Source organism: Gossypium raimondii, chromosome 11 (genome assembly GCF_025698545.1).
Source record: "Gossypium raimondii isolate GPD5lz chromosome 11, ASM2569854v1, whole genome shotgun sequence".
Classification (NCBI taxonomy): Eukaryota; Viridiplantae; Streptophyta; class Magnoliopsida; order Malvales; family Malvaceae; genus Gossypium; species Gossypium raimondii.
The window spans coordinates 43,809,292-43,832,567 of record NC_068575.1 but is presented as its reverse complement, the minus strand read 5'-3'; the positions used below and the strand labels follow the sequence as shown (position 1 = coordinate 43,832,567).

General features: G+C 30.4%; 1 protein-coding gene across 1 annotated transcript; it reads left to right on the top strand.

The window, feature by feature from the left end:
* Positions 1–17,816: 17,816 nt before the first annotated feature.
* On the top strand, positions 17,817–22,418 carry LOC105803738 (probable serine protease EDA2). The gene is made up of 12 exons (XM_012636127.2): positions 17,817–18,139; positions 18,237–18,362; positions 18,468–18,623; positions 18,812–18,994; positions 19,389–19,505; positions 19,630–19,683; positions 19,755–19,826; positions 19,911–20,116; positions 20,284–20,378; positions 21,119–21,193; positions 21,517–21,600; positions 21,821–22,418. The coding sequence occupies exons 1-12, from the start codon at positions 17,948–17,950 to the stop codon at positions 21,934–21,936; spliced, it is 1,476 nt and encodes a 491-aa protein (XP_012491581.1). The 5' UTR covers positions 17,817–17,947; the 3' UTR covers positions 21,937–22,418.
* Positions 22,419–23,276: the final 858 nt, after the last annotated feature.

Here is a 23,276-nt window from a genome sequence, read left to right as displayed (position 1 = left end):
AAAGTATAGAAACTTAGAATGATACAATCAGAGAATATGGGCTAAATTTACAACAGCACGCATGGTACAGAATTAGTAACTAAGTTTGACAAAACATATTTAACTACTTTCATTTGAGTCAAGATCAAAATTTCAAAATTTGAAAAGTATAAAGGTTGATATTGACCAATTTGAAAGGTACAAGAACTAAAATTAATCAATTAAAATACAAAGATTAAATCTACAACTTTTATAAAGTATAAAAACTAATAGTAAAATTTAACTAATTCGATTCACTAAAGATTACTAGACTTCATTAAGGTTGAGTTTAGCATTAAGGCTAAAACAAACAACTTTTAGAGTCAAAAGTGCTTTTGAAATTTGAACCCAATGGTAAAAACATTGTTTGGTAGCTTTTGCTTTTGGAGTCAAATGATATTTTTAACCCTTATTTATAATTTAATGTATTTTATGTAATATTTATAGTGGATATAAAATTATTAGTTATTGAAATTTATTTCAAATATATAATTTATGTATTCAAATTAAATTTTATAAATAATTAATATTAATTATTTAAAAAATTAAAATTTTATTTTATATATCAAAATATTAATAATGAGTTTCAATAAATTAATTTTATATTTTATTGAAATATAGTAATATAACGAACTTAAATGCTTGATTTTTAAATTTACTATATCATGTTTAAAATTAACATTTTATTTTTCAAAAATACACATTACCGATAATATTAAATCAAACTTTTTAAAAATAATTTTGGTAAACTAACCCCAAATTTGTTTAGGTGGTAAAAATAAGTTGGATTCTTGTATTTGAATTCACCTTACCTAAATTATTAGCAGTAGTTTTACTTTTAGGAATCTTAATGCGAAATCTGTCGTAATTTTACCCATTTTAAATCACTTAATCTAATTTTGTTAGCCCAAAACGAAAAACAATATATATATATATATATATATATATCTAACTCTTCAATTTTTTATACTCTCCCAAACATAGTTTCACCTGTATTCATTTATTTATAAGTGATTTTTCTATTGTTATTAACTGAAGAAATTTAACATTTTTTTCAATTTTATTACTTTAGTTTTTCAATTAACTAATTGTTATTATAAATAAGTTTTTAGATCATTAATTATTTACGGATTGAACAAAGTTAGGGTTTTCTATATTATTATTGTTTTCATTATTTGGATAATTTAATTATCCTTAAAGATAATTTAGTAAAATATATTTTTGGTTCATTTTATGTTCTATCAATTAAATAGTAATATATTACATTACCATAAAATATACTGAATAAGGTTTTTAGAGTTTTAATTTGCCTTTTGTTTAATTCGATGTTAAGATAGATGTTCAGGCATATGTTTGAACAGAGGTGGACAAAACAAGAGCAGTAAGCAAATAAGAGAAATAAACACACAAACTTTGTTAGCGCAATTCGGATTTACCATTCCTATTTTATAGAGCTTTACTCGATGGATAGTTCTTATTCAACAATCATTTGGATCACCTATTGGTTTAAACCTAATCTACCCTTACACAAAGAAGTAATTGCAACCCCAACTTTAGCACCCCTCACCCGTTCCAGACAACCAGTACGAATAGGAGATGCCACCGAAACATGTACGAGTAAGAAATCTTGGATTTATTTAAGGATTGAAAGTTTAAAACACTTTTATAAAATAATTAAACATGTTTTAGATGAATTGAAAATTTTAAAAATAATTTAAAATTATTTAGAATTTATTCGGAAGTGACTAAAACCCAAAATGATCCCCGGAAGATAAAAAAACACTTGAAAAAGTGCAAGGTTGCTACAGGGGTGTGATCTCACGACAAGGAACATTTGACATCGCGACATGAATTGCTGAGTTAGTGAGGTCATGATGAGGTGAAGTGCGAAGTCGTAATGTTGGCTTTGTAGTAATGACGTTACAACTTCATGGTCGCGACGTGACTCACTATGTTCACCCCAAAATACTTGAAATATTTTGCAAAGTCTCTCTATTCATGGTATGCATAAAATCTACTTAAAGAATTCTCCATTACATATAAAAAATACTACAAAACACTTTAAAATCACAACCAATGATCTCAGAAGTAAAGTATTCATGCATATCATCGATTAACCAAAAGAAGAATAGTATAGTGAAATACCAAGTCGAGCTTCCAAGTTCACATTTAGAAAACATTCAACACAAAAACCAAGTAATATGAAATTAACATATTTTAAATGTAGACAACCTGCCACAACTAAAAATATGTCATTCTCATACTCTTGGAGATATTAATGATAGTGTGATGTCTTGAATTTGACTTGGCTTTAAAAATCCACGAATTAACAATCTACACGGAAAAACAACAACGTGTAAGCATAATTTCTTAGTAAGTCCAAATGAAAATTACCATACTTACCTTGCCTCATTGTAGGAGTTAGCTAAATTAATAGTTACCCATTGGACAAAGGTAAACACGATATAAAATAAGAATCATTGAGGTAGTTTCTAAAATAAAAATGACAAGTAACATCATATAAGCGCATTTCATAAAGAGATAGTCAACTTCATTCATCTTATAAATAAAAGTAACAAGCATCTTTTAATTCAATTCATTTCATAAATCTCATTAATTCATTTTTATCCTTCATACTTACAAATGTGCAATTTTTGTACCTTACTAGACATCTTTAAATCCATTCATCTTATTAGGCCCTTCGTAACCTTAGTAAAATGAGACTTGGACACTAGGGAATTTCATCCTACATAACCAAGTAAGTATATAATCATTGCACAAATGTGCATTTCAACCTACACAACCAAGATATTATTGGATCTGGTATCCTAAGTGTAGTACATTCATTTTGCTGTATTTTTCGAACAAATTAGTTTAATAATATCTATTAATTACATTAATACCCTTTTTATATTTTCTTCAAAGTTTTTGCATGCAAAGAAAAATGGAAGCAAATATTAACTCACTGATTATCTAATGTTTAACTAATATTAAGTGGTATTACGTAGTCGGATCATGATACAAAAAGATAGCTTGTATTAGTAGATGAACCTAAACATGTCCTTAGTCTAATCGAAAATGAGCAAACCGATTGAAAGACTAATATATCGTCTATCAAATCCAATTTGGGAGATGCTTTGTCTTGAGCATCGGAGCGGATGACTCTTAGAAGATAGAGACATAAATGTGACTGACTGGACTGACAATACATCGTACAAAACCCAAGTAGAATAAATCCTAGATTTGTTTATGTATTTATTCACTTGTGACGTTTATAGTGTGACATACCTTAATTTTGAGTGAATGATGGACTGGGTATGCATGACTTGTATACTTTGATATAAGTAAAAACCTAAGTTCAAATAGATAAGGAACCAAAAGTTGGTGCGTTGGGTATACGACTTCTGCAGTATGTAGTGCCATTCACAACAGTGGAATTCATAATCCAACTAATGAGTAAATGATATCCTCTCATCAGCGTTACATGATAGATAAAAAATAAATATGGCCACGGGTAGTTTATCTTTGTAATAAACGACTTGATTATTATTTGATAGTAATTGATTTTTCATTAAGGAAGATGTAATGGTTACCATGAGACGAAATAATGTTATATTAGGAGAACAAATTTATCCTCAAAAGATTAAGAATATCCTATGAGGGTAACACACTTATGACAAGGTCATTGGATGATCATTGATTAAGTAGCTTTCGTAATTGTATGTGATTGGGGAGAGCTCAATCGCAATACTATAGTGGAATGATCGCTATATTATAGTGGAATGACTTCGTGACTAAATAAGTTTATAATTAATGGACGAAAAGTTGGAACTTAATAATAAATTATTTGAGCCCTAATTACATATGCCCAATCAGTCCCTCCACTGGCTTGTTGAAACAAAAATGAATTGCATGTAGAACCAGAAAAAAATGGATGAAAATGATGAAGTTGGAGAAATGAGTTTGTGAATGTGTTTTCTCACTGAGTATAGAAACAATTTGTGAATTAATTTAAGTTTTTTGAATTATTAATTAATTAATTAATTAATTAAAGTTTGAAAATGGAATTAAATTAATTAGTCATTATGAATCCATTGAATATGGAAATTAAATATCTTTTCTCATATTATTTTATGGTAAAGTTGCATGACTTTAACGGAATTAGAATTGGGTTGAGAAAATTATTTAATTGAAAAATTAATTAATTAATTAATATTTATTTTAAAAAATAAAAAATATATATTAAGTTGGATTAAATTATAAATTGTTGAGTTAAAAATCCAAGAAGCAGATATAATTGGTCTCAATACAGGAGAGACTCAAATCCCCTCATCATAAGAGAGAGGAGCATCATTTCTAGTATTATTTACTAGGGTGTGCCACCCACCCTATTCTACTTAGAGTAGAATAATGTTTTCTATTAAATAAATATTATTTGTATTCTCATAAAGCACAAGTATTTTTCGGGAAAAAGCTTAATACTATAAATATAACAAATTAGCTCGATTTTCAAAATTTTAATTTTTTACAGTAATAGAAAGTTATTTTCTAAACCGGATTTTTCCAACAAATATAGCACTACTAGTGCTCCAACCCACACAACCAAGGTTCTCAAAAAGAACATTCATATAACTCACATCAAATGTCAAGCCAAAGTAACAATACCAATCTCCAAGTCTCCACATAACCCATATGCGCACTAATAATTCCCATTGGCATACCAATTATGTCCTAAACCTTCTACCAAATTTATAAGGGCATTACTCAATCAACATATTAATGTAACATTTCCAAGAGTCTTAAAAGTCTCATAGCTTATTATGAGTTTGTTCATGCCATTCAATCTCATACCATTAATTCAACAAAAACACATTTAACTTTCAACCATTCTTAGCATATCATTAACATTACACATTTTTCATATATTGCTATCAATCACATATAAAATCACATTTCGTACATACACATGTACTTACATTTATCTTTCATGTTTAAACCCATGTTTCCATTAATCAATAGTCATTCAAGTAACCTTTTCCTAACTCATTCTAAACAAAAGCGTCACATTGTTCTTAATTAATCTTTTTAGTGTATTAAATAACATATTATTAAGCTAAACAACACCTACAACAAAGTACTATGGTAATTTCCATAAGAACTTACCCGAAATCAACAAAAGAATGGAAAACTCCCCACTTTCTATTTCATTCCATAACATTTTCCTTGCATTTGTTGATAGCCTATTTCTCTATTAAATGTTTATCACCAAATAAACAAGCATATTATGAGATCTCATAGCAACTCATAAAGACAACATTAAATGGCCATTTAAATGAATCAACTAACTTAATAATGCTCATAAATACAAAATAGGGGTCAAAATGATGTAAAATCACAAAAAATTACCTTATATTTTACTTTCTTACCCAACCCATTTTTCTACCATGAAAACTCAAAACCCTAAGTGCATGAATGATGAGATTGATGAGGTTTTTTTGGTTCTATTATGATTTCTAAAGGGTGACTTTGCAAGAAAAAAGAAGAAGAAAAGTGGTGGAAGATTGCAAAAAGAAAAAAAAAAGAGTAGAAAATGAAAAAGATTTAATAAGAAGCTTTTTTTCTTGTTTCTCTTCTTTGGCCGGCTGAAACAAGCTAGTATGGTTGGCAAAATGATGTGGTAAAATTGCAATTTAAGGCTCATTTCATAATCAATTGTTTCAAAAAAAATCTCATCACCCACATCAACATATAAACTTTAATATTCTATCATATTTTGGTTTCGTATGACCAAAAGTATCTTTAGGAGAAAAATTACCATTTTGCCCCTCAATTTGTATTTTTATCCGATTGAGTTCGAAACTTTAAAATAGCTCAAAGTGCTTGTAACACCCCTTAACCCCAAATCGTCGCCGAAATAGGATTACGAGGCATTTCCGAATATTTCGGACAATTTACAAATAATTCTTAAATAAATAACAAACATATTATAAAATAATTATAAATTCATATAAATTTATGCTAATTGGCTTCATTCATTTTTTGTTTAAATTTCGACAGTATTTCTACTTTTTTTTTTACATAAAACCCCTTGCAAACTTAAAACCAAAAACAAACCAATACCAATATTTCAATCAATGATTTTATACTTTAAAACGCTACTAAATCATGCTTAATAAATTGATTCACTATTTTATTTATCATTCAAAAGATTATAACCATTTACTCACAACCAATATCATTTAACATATATATATATTTATATTTATACAACTCGTGTTCAATCACCTAGTACATGCCACTTAAACAAAAAGAAGAAATACATCACCAAAATTTTCTTGATGGAGTTCGGATCTTTCTGGATGCTAACTGGACCTTAAACTCTAATGACCTGCGCACGGGAACAACCGTACGCTGAGTATTTCATACTCAGTGGTATTACCATAATTCAAATTATAATATTAATAAACATGTAATGCATGAAACCATACATACAAATTTAAACTCACATTTCATATTTCCACAATAACAATTCATCAATTAATATCATATATCCACAATTTGGAATTTGGACACATCATGAACCTTAGATTCATTTCTCAATCTCATATCACATTTCAATTCACAATTTGACTTCTCATTTCATTTCAATAGCTCGATTGAACAACTCATTCAATTTATCATTTTATTATTTACCCTATTAACAAAACTCAGACTTTGGTGGATACACGGATCCAACCAAACACTCTAGTATGGCACCCAGTGCCTCATCGGATAGTTCGAAGCAATAGTTGACACCCAGTGTCTCATCGGCAAAGCTGAAGAAAGTTGGTACCCAGTACCTCATCGAATCTATTCGAAGAAATATAGTGACACGCAGTGTCTCATCGACTCGAGGTCGAAGTATCCCTGAACTCTTCTAATCCTATGGCATGCCAACTATATCTGACTCAGCCCGACTAGTTAATAGGGTCTCCAAATTCACATTTCAATTCAATTTCACTTTTTCACTTTCAATCACAATTCAATTCAAAATTCACTTTTCCATTTTTCAAGTCAATATTCAATTCAATTCCACACATATATTCATCATTCAATTGAATTTCTTTCAACTTAACAATAATACTTACTATATATTTCACTTACCTTACATATAAATTTAAATATAGCATTTAATAATAAATAATTTGAATTATAGTAATACAAACCGTAAATCTCCCGTTTTAGTCCTCGATAGATTTCTCCTTTCCTCTTGATGCTGATGCCTCGGGTTCTTTCTTAGCTACGAAAATAATAATAATTTATACTATTAATTACAACACTAATTATAATAAATAATTGAATTTCTAATCGATTCCTACCTTGTTCTCAATTTAATCCTAACTAAGTTTTCGTACTTTTCTAATTCAATTCACACTCTATTTCTATTCAAATTTCATCCAAACTCAAATTTAACTATTAAAATTTCAGCATATTTTCCTAATTTCGAATTTCCCTCAATTTAGTTCCTAAAACATAAAACTTATAGTTTATTTTACAATTTAATCCTTTTATCGATTCTAACTTAAAAATTTATTCAATTAAATCCCTAATTCAATCATTTATTCAACATGAACCATGCTTAAAAACCTATAAACTTCCAAAACCTCAACTTAATTTCATCAAAACTCTACTCTAAAGCTTCTAAAACATCAAAATTAAAAGAAAAAGGCTTAATTAACTTACCAAATTAAACTCCAAACTTTAAAACCCTATTTTCCTTTTTCTTTCTTTTCTTCTTTCTTTCTTTCGTTTCCCTGTTTCGAAATAGCTTCTGTTCTTTTCTTCTTTGTTTCTTTCTTTTACTTTATTTTATTTGCTTTATTGTTTTAATTACTAAATAATTAATATAATATTAATATAAAATATCTTATGCTTAAATATTAAGTAAACCAATTGTTTAATTTCATTTGTACATATTTATTTTATTACACTTGTATAAATTTTATACCATTTATTTGTCAATCATTTTATTTATTTAATAAAAATCTATTTAACAACAATTGATAATATTACAAATGTACATATATATTTTATTTTTAAATGTACAATATCATCTATACCATACACTTGTCATCATTTATTTTATTTATCACACAAAATTTTATAATTTAATTATTTATCTAATAAATATCTATTTAATAATTTAATATAATTATTACAAATGTATATACTTCTATTAATACATTTGTATTAAATCACTTTCATACATTTGTCTTTGTTTAACTTATTTCATAATATAATAATAATAATAAATATAATTTATTATTTAATATTAAACCTTAATGATTATTAATGAAATTAAAAAATATCACATAAAATCTTCAATCTTACCCATTTATGCGGCTTCATACTTGTGAATTGGCTTAATTGTCATTTTGGTCCTTTATACTTTCTTTTAATCTGTAAGTAAACTTTTACCCTTTACTCTATTTAATCCTTTTTCCTAATTATTCTTAATTAGACTAAATTCACCTATCTAAAACCTAATTAAACACACAACTAGTCTCGTAAGTATTTCTAATAATTATTTTCGAACTCAATTTACTAAGACGGAGGCCCGATATCATACTTTTCTGATGCCCGTAAATTTTGGGTCATTACAGTGCTTCTCAATGGCCATTTTAATAGTCTAAAAATAATTATAATTAATGAAATCAAATTTCTTATCTAATTTACAGATAAATTCATCGGAAAAAATCTCATACGGTTTACCGAAAAATTTTAGGGCGTTACTCCAACAATGAACTCAATTATTATAAATCATTCAGCCTAAATAAGCTCACTTACAATCAATAGTATCTATCTAAGAAAACTTAACAAGAGTGCAAAAGAAAAAAAAACCTAACAACAAATACATAATAATGTAGCACTAACACTCTCCAAAAGGCGTGTCGAACCAAGCATATGTGCTACCTATTTATAGGCAAAATATAACAATTCCTCTAATAATATTTTGTGGAGATAAATTCATCAATTTAATGAATAAAATCTTTTATAAACCCTCAAATATCTATCTTAAAATAATGTCTTATCAACCAAGATAAATCAACAACTTAATCACCAAATAAATAACTTAAAGGATAAGGATAAGCCTTATGGGATAAGGCATGTCAATCTCCAATCTCTTCAATAGTAAAATTCAATTAACATTGTTTTGGACGAGTTAAAACATGTTCTGGACATCATTTTCTTATAGAGAAACCAATCATGAAGGTCAAGGTAAAAACTTTGACATCTAACTTGACTTAAGTTGTCCTAGAGTCATTGTTCAGACTGCTTTTCAAAGGTCTGTTTGGACATCTGTTTGAACATAGGAATGAACAAGAGCGATTCAACAAGTTGTTTGATCATGAGTTGAATCATTAGTAATTGGACAGCCAAAGTCTTAACAATCTCTCCCTTTGGCTTTTTTACAAAACATAAGCAAATGATCAAAACTCTCCATATCACTATGCATAAGACAAAGATCTCAAGGGAAAAACAACTTCATAGTAGCAACAAAACAACAAACGATAACAACAAACTCCTCATTATCATTTATTCATCTCAAATGCATAAACCATAATTATCATAAACATAGACCATACCATACCAAAATCAACAAACTTACTCCCCTTACCCTATGCTCTCATTGCTTGTTTGCCTTAATTTCATTTAGGGGAATGAGGTGCTACATCTTCAACAATAGAGATTGTAGCTAGTGGAACAACAAGTACCTTTTTTATGAAACGAAATATGTTTAATCTTTGAAATATCCTCAAAATAGTCACTTTTGTTTGCCTCAGGTTACATTTTAGTCACTTATGTTTGAAATGTTACAATTTAGTCACTTATGTAACACCCCCAACCCGTATCCGTCGCCGGAATTGGGTTACGGAGCACTACCGGACATATCGGATAACTTATCACTAGTTCACAAATAAATAACATACATAGCATACTTTAATTAATACATTACCTAAATACATGCCACAATATCAAAAGAAAGGCGCATCACTAAAATTTATCTGAGGTCGGGATTGCTTTGGATGCTGGACTGGACACTGGTATTACCACAATTAAAATTAATAACATACATAGGAATACTCAGTGGTATTACCACAATTAAAATTAATAACATTAATCGATAAATTATAGACATTTAAATTTATGTCTACAATTATTCATTAATTATCCCGTACTTTAAATCAACTTGATAATTAATAACAATAAGCAATATTTCAATCTTATACTTAATTGTATTCATACATTATTTCACTATCTAAATTTTATTGGATTTTTCAACAACAACAATTATAATAACTAATTTTATAAAATTGTATTCAAATTAACTCATACACTATTTCTTAATTCAATTTATACCATTAATTTTTCAATAAACATTTAATACATTAAATCAACTTGTTTCAACAACAACAACAATAATAATAACTATCTTTTAATTCGATTTGTTCATTATAATCAATTTACACTAAAATCTTTTAACACTCAATTTATTCATTAAATTCATAAATAAATTTCAATAACTTGTATTCAATTAAATTCACATATTATTTCACTATTTCAAATCATTTTATTTTCACTTCTCATTTCTCAACAATAGCTATTTTAATTTGCTTTTATTCACTTAGATTTTTTTTACATTATCTCATACTACCAAAACCACTTCATGAACTATATCATTATCTATTTCTTGAACCCATGGTTTATACATTTCATTTTCTATATCTCAATTTAATATCTCTTTTCGATTCATATTCAAGATCATTCAATAAAATTTATATTATCAAAATTATTCATTTGCCCCTATTAACTTGACCCGGACTCTGACAGATACGCGGATTCCACCCAAACACACCAGAATATCCAACCAAAACACACCCAAAATAAATATAAATCCTCCATAACACACTAATATATCATATCCTCCCAAACACACCAATAAGGCATTAAATGCCTCTTCGAATAAACCGAAGCATATAATAACATAATCATATTCTCGGCCGAGCTACAAATCTCCTCATCACATCACAAATCCTATGGCATGCCATTTGTATCCAATCTAGTCCGATAAGTTAATAGGGTATTCGAATCACATTTCAATTCAATCACTTTCTCATACTTTCAATTCCAATTTAATCACAATTTAATTCAATACATTTTTCACCTTCCAATCAGTATACCATCAAATGTTCATACACATTCATACTTCATTTTAATTTCATTCAATTCACATACGATTCAATATCATTTAATTCAATATCGATATTCACCTAATTTTTATTTACTAAACATATTATTCAAAACTCAACAATTGCTATTAATAAATTCAATATCAATACGTATTTATCATTCAATTCAATCATGATACTTACTTCAATTTGCTTATCATGTTTATTAATTTAAATTTTAACAATTAATAATTAAATTCGAATTATGGTAATACTAACCGTAAATTTTCTCGAGTCACTCCTTGTTCACCTTCTCCTTTCCTTTCTCGGACAATGACTCTTGCATGACATTAGCTACGTAATTAAACAATTAAAAATTATTAATACACAATTTCATTAAAATATTTCCTTTTATACCTAAACTTTACCCAAATTCCAGTTTAATCCCTTATCAATACTAATTTTATTTTCCCATTCTAACTCCATATTCTCTCTTAATTCTTACTACAAACTCAATTTAGCTCTTCAATTTCACCATAAATCCCTAATTTCGGGATTCTTTCAATTTAGTCCCTACTTTTCAAAACTTACACTTTATTTTACAATTAAATCATTTACTAACTTCTAACTTGAAATTCAATCAATTTAACACCCTAACACTTCAATTTATTCAACATGAACATCATCTAATAATCTACTAACTTTCAATATATCAACATAAGTCAAGTAGTATTTATCTTTAGGATTCCAAAAACATCAAAACTAAGAGAAAATGGATTAAATTGACTTACCAAATTAACTTTGAACCTTAAAACCCCAAATTTCTCTTTTCCTTTTTCTTTCTTTCTTTCTCCCCTGCTTCTTCTCTGTTTCGTCCATGCTATTCTGTTTCTATTCTCTTTTCTATCTTTTATTTCATTAGTTTAATATAATAACAATAAAATAATAATATACAATTATTTACTTAAATAATAAGTAAATATGTAATAATTACTAATATATGTATTTTATTTTTCCACATGTCATCATATACACCATACATTTGTCAACAATTTTGTTTAATTAAAATATAATAATATAACAATATAATAATATAATATAATTTACAATATAATAAAATAATAATATACTTCAAAAAAATCTCAGTTTTATCATGCATATGCCGCCTCATTTATGGGACTTGGCATATTTACCTATTTAGTCCTTTTAACTTTTCTTTAATCTATAATTAAACTTTTACCCTTGTTGCAATTTAGTCCTTTTAATCAATTAACCATCGAACATTAAAATTTCTTAACAAAACTTTAATACTACCTAATGACACTCCGTAAATATTTATAAAAATATTTACGGCTCAGTTTATAATATCGAGGTCTCGATACCTTGTTTTTGACCCAATTTACCTAATAATTTCTTTTAAATCACAAAATTCACTCATTCAAAAATATTTCTAAAATCACGCTGAACTTATAATTATTAAATAATAAATTTTTCTAACATTTTCATTGGATTTAGTGATCTCAAATCACTATTCTGACACCACTAAAAATTGGGCTGTTACAACTTACATTATCATGTTGTAACATTTTAGTCACTGAGCCGTTAATTATCGTTAATGGTGTAACACTAAGATGACATGACACGTTAAATCATCATTTTAAACAAAAATTTTAGGTTAAATTATACAATTGGTCCCTATATTTTTTTGAGAAATTTAAGTTTTTCTTTTACGTTTTTTTAAAGTTTCCTTTTTTTTTTTTCTTATTTTCCATTATCTTGTCAGGAAGAGTGTAACACCCTATACCTATCCCGTCGCAAAGCCCAAGTTCTAGGACGCTACACCATTGTCTCACAATGATTTCATCATAATCGTCACATTTAGTATGCGAGCATCTTTATTTTCTTTTGTTATTATAGCAATCATGCGAATATTAAAACATGCAAACTCAGATTAACGTTTAACCATGCTAACATATGACAAACAAACATAGAATAGACATACATCAAGCATTGGGACCACTTAGCAAATTTTCCCGAAAAGGTTATGTAGGAATCGATACTAAAGAATTGGTATCGATATTTTCTTTAGGTGATATCGATACCACATGAAAAATCGATACCAAACTTGCATTCTGTTTCTCACCAAAATTCCCAAATGTTAAAAACTATCATAACTTTTGCAAGGTATCGATAAATTTACCTCGAGTACGATACTCAGGCCAAGGTATCGATACCAATTCTATATTCTATTTTACTGCACTTTTGAAATTACAGAGGTATCGTTTTAATAATCCTATTATCGATACCTTTATTCCAGACTGCCAAATTTCAGCATATAACAACAATAAAACCATTAAAACTTAGCCCTAAATAACATGCTTCTTTCACCTAGATAAATAAACATCAAAGTATCCAAAATAACATCCAAACATCACATTCAAGTCCATAAACCTCCAAACATAAATAGCATGCAAGTACCCCCAAAAATGTCTTAGCAAAACCAATAAAAAAATCTACCACATTGGCCTATTACATTACTTTTATTCCCCAAACATAAATAAGCATATAACACCTACTAATAGAAGCTAAATAGTCGGCTTGGATCACCCCTCGAGACCACACCTCTCACACTAACACTATGTATCTGCAATGGTTAAAACGAACTGGGTAAGCTTAACAAGCTCAATGAATGCTCAAAATTACCACTACGTAAACAAGACATCATGCAACAACGAAACAAACATATATCATATTCATATGATCTTTTACTCTTATGAAATATTTTACCATTAATCATCTTTCTTGAATTCATTCACACACTAGTCACATGAATATTTCAGCTTATATTCTAGCATATATCAATAACATTTAATCATATTCAATCACTTTTTATGATAATTTGGCTCTTAAAATTATGAAACATAAAGTGGACTCTATCACCACATATCAGATACGTGGATCTCCATCACATCATAACGACTCAAAGACTCGAACATGTTTCATAAGTGAAGCATATAACTAACACTCTCCAACACTCTACACATACCTATCCCAATGAATGTTGCTTAGCTCTCATTCCCTTATCTTTTTAAAAATATCCCTGGGCGTCAACGCCCCATATATATCACAAGACAAAGGTGATACCCACAATCCTATGGCATGCCAACTAATCCAACGGTCTCATAAGGTCACAACGCCAAAATATCCACATGATTATCACATATCCATTTACCGATTTTCCATAGATATTCATTGCATATTCACATTAGTAGTACAATATTATCTATGTCATATGGCATGAAAACATACCCATATAGTTGTTGTCACAACGGTCATTACAAGCTTATAGCACATATATCATAGCATCTCATATATGTTTATAATTTCATAAATTCACAAGTAAACATATTTCACATTCAACCATAGGTGTGAGAACACTTACACTTAAAATTTAGAGTAGGGGTTTAGGCTACCTCTAAATTCCCAATTACACAATGAATTATCTACTATTAGCCATCCCAAACACTCATCGAATATCAACTTTCGCCGAAAATCGAGAGCTTGAACTAGCTCTTTCTCTAACTCGTAGAAAGCCCTAGTGAATCCGAGGTTCACACACAACAACCACACAAAACACAGTTAAATGACAGCCAATGACCCACTTAAACCACCCAAAACACAAGCCTAAGCTACCATCTCATGTAACCAAACCTTTTTGCATGACAAACTTAAAACGCAAATATCTCGATCTACACTGAATCTTTTCACACGAAACAAGTTCCATTAATCTACATAATCATCTACAATTAATTCCCAACCTTTAAACTATACAAAACTATACGTTTCAAGGTATTAAAATTTTTCAACAAGTTTTGGCCATTCTAACGAAAATTCATTCTAACATGAGAAATCCTTAACGAAACTTCAAAGTAACTTTAGAAACCTTCTAATTATGTTAAAAAAAAAGTTGAAAAACACTTTAAAATCAAGTTTTAATTCACCAACCCGAAATCTACCATTAATGACCAAAATTTCAACTTTTATCTAAAACATGTGTTTTAATGGCTAGAAATTCAATTTAAAGTTCTAGATAACATTTAAAATTAATAGGAAGATGATTGGTTACCTTGAATGCGAGAAAAGAAAAATAAACTTTGATGCAAATCCAGGAAAATCCACTCTTGAAGTTGATGATGAAATTGGTGAGATTTTTGGGTGTTTTCTCGAGGATTTAGGAAGGTTTAATGCTTTAGAAATGAGGGGAATCAAAATAGTATAGTCTTGAAATAAAAAAATTGAATGGAATAACAAGGGAGAACAAGGGACGACAAGTAGGGCAATGGAGAGCAAAAACTTTCGTGAAACAAACTAGAAATGGGGGTTTAAAGGTTCAATTTCAAAAATTGGTCTAATTTTAACATAAATGCTCTTAGTTTTGCCTCTTTTACAAAACAGTCCTATTTTCAAAATTAAAGGTATTTAAAAATCATTTTCAGAAATTGACTTAATTTCCTAATACCGATTGTTGAAAACATTATCGAATACTAACCTTACGAAATTCTAAACACATATAAGCTAAAATTCTTTAAATACCCTCAAAACTTCTAGGCCCTATTTTGGGGTGTGACAAAGAGTAAACAAAAAGATTAACTTGTTAGTCAGAAGAGGATTATTGAGTTAAACACGAGGGTGAATAGTTTTTTTCTTAAAAAAAAGAAAGGAAAGATGATGACGAGTGTAGTGCTAGAGAAAAATCTTGAGAAGCAAATAGGGAATCAAATGGGATGCATGGCTAGTTTCCTTCATATCTTTGATCGTCACTAGCTTCTTTTTGGCAAATGCCTTTACTCCCCTAAGCACGTCCCTCCCATGGAAACGCCGATTGGTTTTTATTTATTATCTCCGTCTTTTTTTTTTTACATTGGTTTGTATTGTTTTATTAAATTTTTTTTAAAAAATTTCTGGCGAGTGAAAAGAAAACGGAGCAAGTGAAGACTGTTGAGACATTGACAATATCGAGAGAATTAGAAAAGCAGCCACAAGGACGAGCAGCAATGTCACTAGATCGTTCGAATCAATCTTCGGTTACACCGAAGCTCTGATCTCCGGTATCAAAACTTTCCACGTCTACTGGTAATCAAAGCAAGTCACCTTTCCCCTTTCCCGTTTTTGAGTACACAGGAGGTAGCGCGAGGTTGCCATGGAAATTCTTCAAGGAAGCTCCAAGGCTCTCTTTGGATAGCAGAGCCATCGTTGATGCCAAATGAAGCCTTAAGCCCTAGAAGATCCGTACGAATGCCTCCGTATTATCTGCGAACCAATGCGAAGATGAGGTGGACGATAATGATAAACAACGACGGTCTCCAAGCGTAATTTGCAAAGTTCATGGGACTGGAACCGTTACCATATTCAAATCTCAAACTGAACGGAAAAGCTCAATACGAAAAAATATAGGAAACAATTGTGTAATTTAACCTAAAATTTTTATTTGAAATGATTATTTAATGTGTTACGTCAGCTTACCGTTACATTGTTAACGACAATTAACAATTCAGCGACTAAAATGTTACAACACGATAATGTAAGTGACTAAAACGTAACATTTCAAACATAAATAGCTAAAATATAATATGAGACAAACAAAATAACTATTTTAACAATTTACCCAAAAATAATTTAAAATCCTTTTGTTTTTTTAGAGGTTTTAGATTTGTAGACATGAAGAAGAGATTGTGAGTGTGAGGAATTCACAATTCTTTCCTCTTTTATTAATGTTTCTTTTCCATTTGATTTTAGTTAACACATGTAAATTTTAATTTATTTTAAAAAAATAAACATGTGTAAAAACACGTGAATTAAAGGTGTTATGTCAAACACCCACGCAGATGCCATATTATACCACTTTTACTAATTGTTTAAGGGTTAAAGAGACTGAAATTTTAAGTAAAAGTATATTGATTTTTCTTTTAAAAGGTGGAGGGTGATTTATGTTAACTTTTAAGTCAATGCTATGATTCTTTTATATAGAAAAAGCTTTTGTCTTCACACTTTCTGAGATTAAAAAGAATTATATAAGTGACTACACTGAGTAAGTTTATGTTAGTCATTTAATTTTAAAAAGATATAAAAGAATCATTAAACTATTTAAAATTTTTATTTAAGTTATTAAACTATTCAAAATTTTTATTTAAGTCATTGGTTGAAAATTTTATTTAAGTCATTGGTTGTTAGGTTCTTTTTCTTTTTAAAAGTTCGGCTAAAAAGTTCCAAACAACAATCCAATGATCAATGCAGTAAATTAGTGTTTATTAACGAGTAGAACTTATCTTAAATCTAAGTTCATTCGATGGTTAGTGTTAGAGATAGGGGAAGAAAACTGTGTGAAATTTTTTATTTTTGGATTTCTGAATTGAATTGTAGAAAAAAATTTTATTACATAAGAATTTTTAAATAATTTAAGGATTATTTTGTAAATTTTTTAAGATACTGTAGTTGATCGAACTTTGTAGTCTACCCAATAAACAGATTTATTCATACTTTAGTCAACCATTTTTTTTCATACTTTAGTCACCTTGGGTGTAGCACGTTGATAACATCAATATAATAAATATATGTGAAGCTGACTGCCCAGTATTAACTGATCTGGTTTCCCGTTAGCTCCCAAGAGTTTTAAGACACGAAGAACCCCACGGCCACCTGTTTCTGAATCAGGGCTGGCAATGGGAACGATGAGGCTTTTGAAACCGTTGGTTGTGTCCGTCTCGTCATTGTTCTTCGTGGCTCTGTCGGGCTTCGCCCATGGATTCGTGATGACGCCTCGCTCTTTGATTAACCGCTTGTCTCAAAGTAGCTATTATTTAACCACAAAAGAGCTCTGGTTCGACCAGACTCTCGATCACTATTCTCCTTATGTAATCCTCCCGTTCTGTTTTTCTGATCTCTGTTATTTCTATTCCAAATTGTATTTCTCTTTTATTCCCAAGTTTCCACCTTTTTTTTTTCTGGCAGGACCACCGGCAATTTAAGCAGCGTTACTATGAATTCCTTGATTACTTTCAAGTTACCGATGGACCTATTTTCTTAAAAATTTGTGGGGAGTCTTCGTGCAATGGCATAAGCAATGACTATCTCGGCGTAAATTCTACTATTTCGCTTCAAACCCTTTTTTTTTTACGGAGAAAACGAATTTGATTTTGGAAGAAAATGTCTCAATAATTCTTGTATTGTTATGAGTTTCAGGTTTTGGCCAAGAAGTTTGGGGCTGCTGTGGTTTCACTTGAGCATCGTTACTATGGGAAAAGCAGCCCTTTTAAGTCACATACAACGGAAAATCTGAAATATCTTTCATCTAAGCAGGCTCTCTTTGACTTGGCTGTTTTCCGTCAGTGGTATCAGGTAAGCTTCTTTTTCGTTTTTCCCTTTGATAAATCAGGTTTTTGTTAGTTCCAGGTTTAGCTTGCCTAGTATTGTCTTACTGGGTCTTTTATCGGATTGACTGAAGTCAATTGTCTCATGTTTTAGTTGTTAAGTTCATGTTATTGTTCACCTTATCCTTTTCTATTTACAGCGCTTCTGTTTTGTAGGAATCCTTAAACTTGAAGCGAAATAGAACAGGTGCTGAGAATTCATGGTTTGTTTTTGGCGTTTCATACTCTGGTGCTCTTAGTGCGTGGTTTCGACTTAAGTTTCCTCATTTAACATGCGGAAGCCTGGCAAGTTCTGCTGTTGTTCATGCTGTTTACAACTACACTGACTATGATAAGCAGGTAAGAGATTGATACTCCCTTCACCTCACTTTTTTTGTGTTACATTTTGCTATTCATTTGCTATCTGATTAATTATAAAATTTCAAAAATACCCATAAACTAGTTCAATTTAGGATGAAGGTTTATGATTATCGTTCTTTGAAGGGTAAACATCAGTATAGGGAGATATAGTTCTCTTACTTTGTTTAAAATGACAATATTTGGGACAGCCAGTGGTGGAAATTCGATGAGATTGAGTGGTTGAAGGGAGTTCATCTTGTAAATATCTGTTCGTATACCGAGTTTTTTCTTTTCTTTTCTTTTTATTTTCATTTCCTGAATATATTCTTCCTTCAGTTATAGATTTTCCATCACCTTTATTCACCTTATTCTTTTAACCCTCCTCCATGTGCAGGTTGGTGAGTCAGCTGGTCCCGAATGCAAAGCCGTGTTACAAGAAATCACTGAACTTGTTGATCGGAGTCTTGAAACAAACAAAAAAGAACTGAAGGAGCAGTTTGGTGCAGCTGAGGTTGAATCTTCTTTCCCTTTATTTCTCCATTGTAGAAACCCTCTACTTAAATTGCAAAGTGACGATGTTCTACTAAAATTGTCATCTCCTGATACTGATGCTGACAATTTGTTTCTGTTTCCAGCTTGAGATTGATGGTGATTTCCTCTATTTCCTGGCGGATGCTGCTGTTGTTGTGGTACATTTGCTTTTTCCTCTCACTCTTGTTAGTTTTTCTCTGTAGTATTCTTAATGTTTATGAATACGCAGTTTCAATATGGACATCCAGATGCATTATGCACCCCTCTTGTTGAAGCAAAAAAGGCAGGAGTGGATTTGGTGGTATGCTCGTATTACACATTATGCATCTTTACAGTTTTGTGAGACTATATGATTTGTGGACAAAAATTTATTATACCTTTGTAGGCCGCCTATGCCAAATATGTCAAAGAGTATTTTGTTGGAACTTTTTGTGTCAGTGTTGAAACTTATAATCAGAAACACTTGAAGAACACTGCCGTTAAAGAAGGTAGTTCTGACCGGCTATGGTGGTTTCAAGTGTGTACTGAAGTTGCATATTTCCAGGTGGCACCCTCAAATGACACCGTTCGCTCTTCCAAAATTGATACAAAGTATGTTTCTAAATATCACGCTATGTAATCGATACTAGGGTTGCTTTCTGGTTTACTTCTGCTATCTGCACTTCTGTCAGATTGCAAATGAGTATATTGAGTGTTTTTTCCCCTCTTCTATGCTTTGGTGCACATCTGACCATACAAATGTATTGCTCGTATTGCAGATACCACTTAGATCTTTGCAAGAATGTCTTTGGAGAAGGCATTTACCCAGAGGTTGATGTGACAAATATATACTATGGAGGCACAAATATTGCAGGTCAAGGCATAATCTTTCACGTTTTTCTGCCTTTTCCTCACCATGAATTTTCCAATGCTTTTACGCAAGTTTAGTCTTGTAGGCTTCTAGCATTAAAGACTCGAGGAGTTTTCCCTTCTTTGGTCAATCCCTGTACATACTAATTGCTGGTCTAGAGTTGCTTTATTACTTTACTTCTAGCTGTGTAGCATATAATTTTCCCCTCAAACATGCGCCACACCTTCAGGCACCTACAGACAGGTTTGCTTATTCCTGTCACTGTTTGCTACTTCTGTGCCAGCAGACTGAGGTGTTGCACTCATTGATTTGCACGCATGAAAAAATGAGGGTACTCTGTACTAAGATGTTCTTATGGTGCAGTAAATGCTTCTTGTGTAAAATATCATTTCTTTGATTTCTTCTCAAGAAATGGTCTTCTATCTCTGTAGACTGAAACCTTCTGTTCAGCTTGATATGCGGTTGTATTCATTCATTTCCAGCTAATTCTTTGGGTTTACGTTAGTCAAAAACAAATTATATTGTATTTGCATGCAAAAGGAAGTGATTATGTATGTCTGAAGGAAAATGCATTGCCTCTAAGTCAAGAGAGATGAACGGTTCATTTAGCATTTGAGGGCTAAATAATTAACGCGATTAAAATAATGATTTACATTTTTGTTGCTTATATTATCATGCTTCTAGTATTGCGCTCAACAACATGCATATACTTCTGTTTGTCTTACAAAAATATGAATTTGCAGGTTCAAAAATCATTTTTACAAATGGCTCACAGGATCCATGGCGCCATGCTTCCAAACAGACATCTTCGCCGGGCAGTAAGCTTCCATTAGCATTACCAATTACTTTGATGAATACCCAGATTCTAAACTAAAAGAAGAGGCTTCATAGGAAGCTCTTGGTTGCTATTTGCTCCACTGGGCAGTGTGGATGGTCTAGCAGCGGCCACCTAGATGTCTGATAATCTCTTAATAATAGCCAAGCCTAGGAACTCTTAAGTTGTGATTACGAAAAATGTTATTTTCTTTAGGTTGTGGGATTATCTAGAAAATGGAAATAACTTATTGCTGATCAACGATTTGCTGTATTTCACCTTTTTATCCTATTTCACTCTCTAAGAACTGACTTTGGAACATTTCAGTGCCTTCATACATTATTACTTGTCATAATTGCGGCCATGGAATTGATATGCGAGAATGTCCCCAATCTGTTTCAAGCATTGAAGGTAAGAACTGTATTGCTAATGGAATCTAAGTTATCTTGAAAAAAAGACCCCAATAGCTTAAAGTTTTAAGCACATTTTGGCAGTCAATTATGTGCTTGCATTGTATAGCACTTGTAAACATTGTGTAGACTCTAGAAATCCATGATTATTGCTTACCAGTTCTTCGAATAATGACTCTATGAGGTATTCTCTAAAGTTGTGATTTATTTTCTCTTTTCAGGTAATGCTCAGAGCTGCAACATCCCTGATGCAGTTAACAAAGTGAGGCAAAAGATGATAGAACACATCAACTTATGGTTGTCCGAGTGCAAGGGCTCGGGTTGGCATTCCATGTAAGTATGGCATAAACCCAGATATGTAAAGATGCAAAACCGTAGACAAACCCCGTTCTTGTGTATGTGCCCTTCAAAGCATGCTTAGGTGCTCATCAGACAAGGCATTGCCAGTGTTACTCGTCCATAACGCGTACTTACAGTCGGTTATCTCATTCCTTATGTCTGGCATTAACCTCAAGAATTTCATTACTGCACTGTGTTACTGTCTAGTTCCAACCTCAATAATTGGCGCAAGTTGTGTATGATTGTTTTTTGAGAAAGTCATAGATTTCCTCTTTCAGTTAAATTTTCAGTGCATGATGAAATTTATGAAGTTGTTCAAGATTCACTATGAACAAAATAGATCAACATAAGGTTTTGGCCTCTCTGATTTAATTCTTGTACTTTATAATTTGAGGCACTTACTTTTATAATGTTATTTATTATTTCAAATTGTAACTTCGTTATCCAACAACTTAATAAAAATTTAGAATGTTGATCGAATACTTGAAAGGTATTTTCTAAAATATTTCAATCAAACAATTTAATTTGATAAAATGTTTAGATGTTAATTGAATGCTTAAAAGGGTTCTTATAAAATTCCACCTTGGAATATTAGTAGTAATTTAGTTATGAGTTTTTTTTTTTGACATTATCTATTATAAAAGTTAAAAATATTAGTATGTTTAACCTAATTTTATCTTGTTTTACATTAATTTTGTCTTGTTTTACATTATTTCAATCCTCTTATATATTCTTTCTTATTCTAATTAGGGTTTTAGTTTTTGAGAGTCATCAAGACTTTTGTTTTCTTTTAATTTTCTTTTCTTTTCAAAAGTGATAGCTTGAAGTTGTTGGTAGAGATTTGATCTGAACTTTTGGATTTGATTATTGAAGAGACCTGCGTTTCAGTTGAATAATTTATTTATTTTAATATTTCCCATGTCATTATGTTCTTGTTCATCTTTTTGTTTGATTTGAATTTCATAATATGTTAATTCTTTGAATTGGTTATAGATTAGTAATTGAAATACGTTAAAGATGAGTTTAGATTGTAACTTGATTAATTATTCAATTCATTTTTCATAACTAACCTAGGTAACAGATAGGTTAAGGAATATATTGAGGGAGAGTGGGACGAGATGTTGGCTTAACCTTAACTGTAACCTCTCAAACCTGGTTTAGACGATATGGTCGAATTCTGAAGGCTACATTAGTCATCGAAATAGTCAAGTAAATTCGCTCAATTTAAAAACCACTATTTTGATCAATTTACGAAACTTAGCATGGTCGCCTTAGGTTTACTAAAAACATCGGATTGTTAGGTCGTCTATGATTTAAGTTTGATTATCAGAAAGTCGT